At 46.6% G+C, this 7,918-nt stretch overlaps 1 protein-coding gene and 1 long non-coding RNA gene across 2 annotated transcripts in view; one reads left to right on the top strand and one right to left on the bottom strand.

The window, feature by feature from the left end:
* Positions 1-73: 73 nt before the first annotated feature.
* LOC132353530 (uncharacterized) lies at positions 74-6,492 on the top strand. The gene is made up of 3 exons (XR_009499044.1): positions 74-152; positions 5,736-5,829; positions 5,941-6,492. It is a non-coding gene; the product is annotated as an uncharacterized LOC132353530 (long non-coding RNA).
* The window catches only part of ZNF541 (zinc finger protein 541), a 24,302-nt gene continuing 21,374 nt past the window's right edge, over positions 4,991-7,918 (bottom strand). The window contains exons 13-15 of the mRNA XM_059904778.1: positions 5,639-5,779; positions 5,277-5,458; positions 4,991-5,159 (exon numbers count right to left, since the gene is read on the bottom strand). Coding sequence (XP_059760761.1) covers positions 4,991-5,159; positions 5,277-5,458; positions 5,639-5,779 — 492 coding nt within the window. The remainder of the gene's footprint in view (positions 5,160-5,276; positions 5,459-5,638; positions 5,780-7,918) is intronic.

Below are 7,918 nucleotides of genomic sequence, written 5' to 3'. Positions count from 1 at the left end.
GTCAGCTGACCATTGAGCCTCACGTGACAGCTCCATGCCGGAAGACACGGCCAATCCACGCCTGGGTTTGACAGTTCCCTTGCGCAAGAGTTTAGTCCCCGCCTTCGCTCTTTACCTCCTGACGTTCTCCTTCACTTGGAAAGGCGTAAGTGGTAAGACTGAAAATGGTATCCCTTTTCCTGCGCCCTCTGTCGACCTATGCTGAAATTGGCTTGGGAAGGCCAGTGAAGTAGGCGAACATCATTTTATCGTGCTTTGCTTTCTTGCCTTTCGCAGAAATTACGGTTTTTACAAATTGAAGGTTTGTGGCAACCTTGTGTTGAGCAAGTCTGTCCAAGCTGCGCCGTTTCCCAAACAGAGTTGGCTCACTTAATGTCTCACTGTCACGTTTTGGTAATTCTTGCAATACTTTAAAGTTTTTTATTACTATATTTGTTAGGGTGACCTGTGATCGGTGATCTTTGATGTTACTGTTACGACTGGCTAAAGGCTCAGATGATGGTTAGCATTTTTTAGCAGTTTTTAAAAATCATTTCATTTTTGATTTCTTTCTTTGACCCATGTTATTTAGAAGAGTGCTATTTAGTTTCCAAATACTTGGAGACTTTTTTCTCTTCATTTATTTATTTATTTGTGGCTGCACTGGGTCTTCATTGCTGCGCGGGCTTTCTCTAGTTGTGGCGAGTCGGGGCTACTCTTTGTTGCGGTGCGTGGGCTTCTCGTTGCATTGGCTTCTCTTATTGCGGAGCATGGGCTCTAGGCTCGCGGGCTTCAGTAGTTGTGGCACGAGGGCTCAGTACTTGTGGCTTGCGGGCTCTAGAGTGCAGGCTCAGTAGTTGTGGCGCGTGAGCTTAGTTGCTCCGTGGCATGTGGGAGCTTCCTGGACTAGGGCTCGAACCTGTGTCCCCTGCATTGGCAGGCGGATTCTTAATCACTGTGCCACCAGGGAAGTCCGCAATAAAGTATTTTTAAATTAAGATATGTACTTTTTTTTTTTTTTTACACATAATGCTACTCCACACTGAATAGACTATAGTATAGTGTAAACATAACTTTTGTGCACTGGGAAAGAAACAAACAAAACTCCTATGACTGGCCTTATTGTGGTGGTCTGGAACCAGACCTGCAGTACCTCTGAGGTAAGCTGATACTTGAGCGACGGGAGTCAAAACTGAGAGCAGAGGTTCTCTAACTCTGGTTTCATTAAGAAGTAGCTGGTGAGACTGTGTTAAAAATTCAGGTTCAAACACACCTAGTGCCCAGATCTTAGTTTTTAATACTGTTCTCCAATAAAAGGAACCAGGGCTCCTTGGATAAATGGCTGGTTCTAGGACTGGGCAGGAAATTATACAGGATGCGCGTAGAGCATCTTGTAGTTCCAGAACAGAAGTCTCTCAGCCTCCATCTCGTCTCTCTCTCTCTCTCTCTCTCATACACACACACACACACACACACAGACACACAAATGGGGTATGTCAAAGAGACACAAGAGCCAACTGAATGAGCTCCCAATAGTCAAAGCTGGAATAATTTGAGCAACAAAGTAGCACTGGATAATAACCCAGTCTATAAAACCTCCATGAGCCCATGCTGATATAAATGAATGACTGAACAAATAAATAAATGGCAGAAAATAGACAACTATTCCGTGCATAATTCCAAATAATTTATGTGGCTATTCTACCCTCAAGAAGTTGAAGCGTGACTCTTCACACCTTACGCATGAACTGTGCACAGTGACTTCCTTCCACAGATGACAGTATTGGGGGCGGGGACTAAGTTTACAGTGTAGAAACATGACAAACATTGTCAGCCAGGTGGTGGAAGTTAACATCAACAGTGACAAGTCACACTGATACTGTGTACCCTTAATAACATGTGATGACAGTGGCACTTCACTTCTGTGGTCTTCCTCCCCCTCTGATCATGAGAAACATAAGACAAACCCCAGTTGAGGCACATTCTCCAAAATACCTGACCACGACTTCTCATAACTGTCATCAAAAACAAGGAAAGTGTGAGAAACTGTCACAGCCATGAGGAGCCTAAGGAGATGTGACAACTAAATGTAATGTGGTGTCCTGGGAGGATCCTGGCACAGAAGAGGGACATGAGGTAAAAACTAATGAAATCTGAATGAAGGATGGACTTTAGTTAATAATAATATAGCAATATTGGTTCATTAATTGTAACAAATGTACCATATTAATGTAAGATAATAATAGGGGAAACTGAGTGGGGGGTATATGGAAATTCTCTATACCATCTTCCCAATTTTTATGCATATCTAAAAACTATTCTTCTAAGAAAGCTTCTTTAAAAAATTTAAGTTCCAGGGCCCTACCTCCAATGATTCAGATTAGGAAAGTCTGTGGTGGGGTACAAGAATATGCATTTTTTACAGGACCCCTAGATGATTACGATGCAGATAATTTGGGGTTGAGAAAACACTGTTTTCTGGGGGTGGGGTTTGGCTGGGGGGAGGGAATTCACAAGAAACCTTTGCCTAACTCTCTTCTTACATTCAGAGATTCTTCTGGACCACCCACTTGTGGTTGCCACTGTATTCTGACCGCAGATAAGATGGGGGTGAGTTTGGATAACCACAAACAGTTTGGGTTCCCTGCCCCTCTAAGCAGCACTATTGTAAAAGTTTCCATTTGTTTAAAGCTGTTAAGTTTCAGCTTAATTTGTTACGCAGCAATAGGTAACTAATATACCACCCGACCTTGAAGCCAGAGACTTTCATTTCCAGTGTCATCGGGCTTCACTCGTTATGGAGGGTGGGACCCACACGGTGACAGCAACAGCATGAGTGCTCAGGTCACACGGGGCACCTGCCAATATCCGATTTACCTTTTCTCGTCAACAGATATATGGGGGTAGGTGTTTTCCATCCCAGTTACAGAATGGGAAAACTGAGACTCAAACAGGGAAAATGACTTGCCCAAGGTGGCAAAGAAGGAAGAAGAGCCAGGCTGTAAGTTCTGGTTCATCTGACGCCAGAGCCCTTTCCCCAGCCACAGTGCCCGCGCCGCTTCCAACTCAACTTCCTCCTCTGCTCCTCCTCCCTCCCCGTCTTTTCCGATTTACTGAGCTGAAACCTGGCCCTTCTGTGAAGCCTCCTGACACCACCGTTTACCCTGCTCCCCTAGCCAGTCCCTCCGAAGGCAGCACATAGTTATAGACGCAATCACGCCTTTAAGCTATCAACCCTCTGATGTGTCCCTCTTCCTCATCTCAGTTAATAGCATCTGCTCAGTTGCTCAAACCCCAACCTGCCATGCCAACCTCGATCCGTCCTTTTCCTTACCAGCTCTCTCTGTGACGTGTGACCCCTCAGCACGTCTGAGTCTACTTCTAACGTGATCCCTAAGCCTTGCGCTTCTGGCCTCTTCACTGCTTCTCCAGCCCAGGCCACCATCTCCCCTGAGGGCCTTCCAGCTACTCTCCAGGCCTCCCATCTCACCGCCCACGGCCTCCACACAGCAGCTAGAGGTTTGAACAGCCTCCCCTGGGTCCCGTGGCAGAGTCAGCGCTTCGCCACACCGTGGCCTGGAAGTGGGTCTCGGCCTCAGCAGCCTCCTCGGTGTGGCTTCCCACCCCCGCGCCACCCACCTACTGGCCTGCCACTCCCTGTCACTCCCTCGGACTTGGCCCCCTGCTGTACTTTCCTCACGTCGCTTTGCTGTGGACACAAGGTCTGACTCCCCAGTGGCCATCTCTGCTTCCTCTTCTTTTCCTGGCAAATGGGATTCCAGTGTTGATCGGGTGACAACAAATCTGAGGGAACACACTGGTTCTCCCCAGTCCTGGAGACAAATCTTGAGGGTCCGGGATAACGGTGGCCACTTCCCTTGCCACTGTCAGGGATCAGTTTAGAAAGAGCACGGGCTGCAGTTCTGGCCGAGGAGACGTGAGGAGCGTTCTGTTGGGCGCTGCTACAAGCTTTCCTCACTCTTAAAAAGGGGAACAAGGAAGGGAGGGAGCTGCTCTCTGCCCTGCACCCTCCGAAGGTTTGGGTGCTCGCGTAGAAGAGGGGATTCTTGCTGCTGCTGACCTGCTGACGCTGGCCACCGCTGGCAGGTCTTGACTTCACCGTGGAGCCACTGGCACCACCACATGTCCTGAGAGCTTAAACCTACGCTGACTCCTCTGTTATTACGGCCAAAAGCATACGCACTATCGATATCTAAACTCGCCTTTTTGCTGATTTATCACTGCTACCTTCCCACTCCTAAAATGTAAGCTCTGTGAGGGGAGGGGCCTTGCCCCTCCACATCACTATGTCCCCATCACGTGTCCGGCACAACTACAGTAGGTGCTTGATAAATGTGGGCTGCATGAATGTGTGAGGCTCCTCCAGGGCAGGGACTCAGTTTACTCGTCACTGTGGCTTTTGGGAGGGGCAGGGGCTCAGAAGCCTTCGCTGGATCAACAGGCAGGGAAGCCAGAAGATAGCTGCTTAAGAACCCAATTTAATAAGATTTACAAGTCGACACGTACAAAAAAAACCTAACAACATACAAGTCATGGCAAGACTAGGGACAGAATCTGAAGGCAGAGAGACCCCCGGTAAGGGGCCCCAACACGGTGGAGATCTGAAGGTATTTTCCAATGATTCTCTACATCTTGGCCTTATCTAACGAATGTAACCAAGCCCGAAACTGAGGCTAAGATTGAAGAGCTACCCAGATGTAACCTTTCCCTCCCCAAGCCTCTCTGCTCTGGAAGGAGCGGAACTGAAAGAAGGCAAGAGACTATTAACCTAAAGAGAACAGAGCCTCTGGCACAGCTGGCAGGGCCTTCGCAGTGATCAGATGACTGTGCGTCCCCTGCCTGCTCGTGGCCTAATGCCTTTCGTGTCTGCAAGCTGGGCTGCCCGGTGGGGACACTGACGGGGCCAGGGAGGCAGAGGGGTACCTTGGAGTGGCTAAAGGAGACGTGACAGGGCTGGAGGTGCCCGTCCCAACTTGCTGCCCGCCCAGAATCACCACTGCAGAGGGCCGATGTCAGCCCCTAGCTCCTCCTCCTCCTCCTCCTCCTCCTTCAGCTGGAAGGGCTTCACGGGCCACCTTGCCCTGACAATGGGCTCCACGTGGTCCTGAAGCCGGTGCCGCTTCATGTGGGCATTTCGACTCTTGACCTTGTCAAACACCCTGAGGAGGCACCAGAGGACACAGGGGTCAGAACAGGGGGAGGCGGGTAGCCCTGAGGGGGGGACCCCAGGGGGCTGAGGGCAGGCGGTGTGGGAGCATCCAGGGAAAGGGCGGTACCTCTCACACTCCCTGCAGGGAAAGAAGCCCTGGCCCTCCCTGCTCCCCGGCAGCTCAGGGGTCCGCTTCAAGCTGGCGTTTGGGCTGGAGTTGAGGATGGACTCCCTCCTGTAACTCTTAGTCTTTATCTTTAATTCGGGGGTTGGACGGTGGCTGGGTCTCTCCCGAGGGCTACAAGTGATCTGCAGAGGGGGCAGAGATGATGAAAGGGTGCTGACCACCCCGCCGCCCTTCTAAGGGAGAAGCAGGGGTCCAGAGCACAAACGTCGCGGGGTGCACCCCCCACCCCCGCCCAGCTTGGATGGGCACCGGGCATCCAGATCGGCGCTGAACTCCAGAAGCCCTACCCCGAGACCCTCTGCCTTCGCTTCTGTCCTGTCTGCTTCATCCGGCTCTCTCTTGACCCTCTTTTCCAGCACTGGGGCTCGGCCGCAGTCAAACTTGATCATTTTTTTCCAGATGTAGTAATACTCAACACACTGGGCTACAGTTTTTGTCTGGATCTAGTGGAGGAAGACAGAAGCCGGCTAAGGACAGTGCCTCAGGAGCAGCAGTGAGTATGGCCTTGACGCCCTAAATCCCCTCCCCATGGGGCCAGCCGCCACTTTTTGAAAGCCCTCCTGAAACGTCTCTCCCTACGGCTTGGTATGCTCCTCTGCCACAGGGGACAGAGAATCCCAAAGTCCTCCTGGGGATGAAGGGGTTCAGAGAGAAGCCACCAGAGTCAACCCACCTAAGCTCTGCACGCTCTGAGCAACAAGGCTGGCCCAGGAACGCTTCTCTCCAGGAAAATGCACACAAAGGTACACACAAGGATGCTCACTGTGACATCCTGTGGAGCCACATGTCTACCGACTGGGACTAATTAAAGCAGAGTGTCCTTACGTGGCGGATACCTCATGGACTTATGCGACAGCTGGGCAGAGCCCTCCAAAAAACTGAAGAGGAAGGAACACTTCCCACCTCATTCTGTAAGTTCAACATTTCTCTGATACCAAAGCCAGACAAAGATATTACAAGGAAAGAAAGTTACAGACCAATGTCCCTCATGAACATAGATGAAAAATTTTAAACAAAACTTTTAACGAATAGAATCCAACAATATATATATATATTTATAAAGGACAATATACCATGACTAAGTGGAGCCCATCCCAGAAACGTGAGATGGGTTGAACAATCTAAAATCAATGTAGTTCATCATATTAAACTTAAAAAAGAGAAATCATATGAGCATCTTGATAGGTGCAGAAAAAGCATTTGATACAATCTGATGTCCATTGCTGATGTAAACTCTCAGCAAAATAGGAATAGAAGGAACTTCTCTTCAACCTGATAAATGATACCTACAAAATCCCTACAGCTAACGGTGGAGTGGTTTCCCCTCAAATATCATGAACAAGACAAGGATTTTCACTCTCACCACTTCTACTCAATACTGTACTGGTGATTCTAGAGTGCAACAAGGCAAGAAAAAAGTAAAGGCATCCAGGTTGGAAAGGAAGAAATAAAACTGTCTTTATTTGCAGATGATATGACTGTCTATGTAGAAAATCCAGTGGAATCCACAAAAAAGTTACCAAAACTAATAAGTTAGTTTGGCAACATTTCAGAACACAAAATCAATATAAAAATCAATTTTATTTCTATACATACTAGCAACAAACCATTGGAAACTGAAATAAAAAAGAACTCTTTATAACATCATAAAAAACAGAAGTACTTAGGAATAAATCTGACAAAAAGTATGCAACAACTGTACACTAAAAACTTCAAAACATTGCTGAAAAGTTAAAGATTTAAATAGATATACCCTGTTCACGAGTCAGAAGACTCAATATTGTTAAGAAAACAACTCTCCCCAGTTGACCTATGGAGTCAAAAACAGTACCAATCAAATTCCTAGCAGGAATTTTTATTTTGAAATTGACAAGTTATTTCTAAAATTCATAGGGAAATAAAAAGGATCTAGAATAGAAAAAATAACTTTGAAAAAGAATAACAAAGTTGAAGGACTAACATTTTCTGATTTCAAGACTTAGAATAAAGCTACAGTAATAAAGACAATATGGGAATAGCTTAATAAAAGACAAACAGATCAATGGAACAGAATACAGAGTCCAGAAGTAGATGCATATATATATGGCCAACTGATATTTAACAAAGGTACAAAAGCAACTGAGTGGAGAAAATATGGTCTTTTCAACAAAAGGTATTGGAACAATAAATATCCATATGCAAAAAATGAACTCACCTCGCACCCCATACAAAAATAAACTTAAAATGGGTCATAAATCTAGAAATAAAACCTAAAACTATAAAGCCTCCAGACGAAAACATAGGGGAAAATCTTTGTGACTTTGGGTTAGGCAAAGATTTCTTAGATACAACACGAAAAGCACAGTCTATAAAAGAGAAACTAATAAGTTATGCTTAATCAAAATTAAAAACTTTTCTTCAAAAGACACTGTTAGGAGACTGACAAATTGCATACTGGGAGAAAATATTTCCAAAGCATATATCTGGATAAAGGACTGGTGTTCAGCACAAAATAAGAACTCCTACAACTCAATAAAAACACAGACACCCCAATAAAAAGATAGGCAAAAGATATGAACAGACAGCCCACCAAAGAAGGTGCA

The sequence above is a fragment of the Balaenoptera ricei genome, chromosome 19, assembly GCF_028023285.1.
Source record: "Balaenoptera ricei isolate mBalRic1 chromosome 19, mBalRic1.hap2, whole genome shotgun sequence".
Lineage (NCBI taxonomy): Eukaryota > Metazoa > Chordata > Mammalia > Artiodactyla > Balaenopteridae > Balaenoptera > Balaenoptera ricei.
The sequence above is the reverse complement of the archived record's forward strand: the minus strand, read 5'-3'. Positions and strand labels throughout refer to the sequence as shown.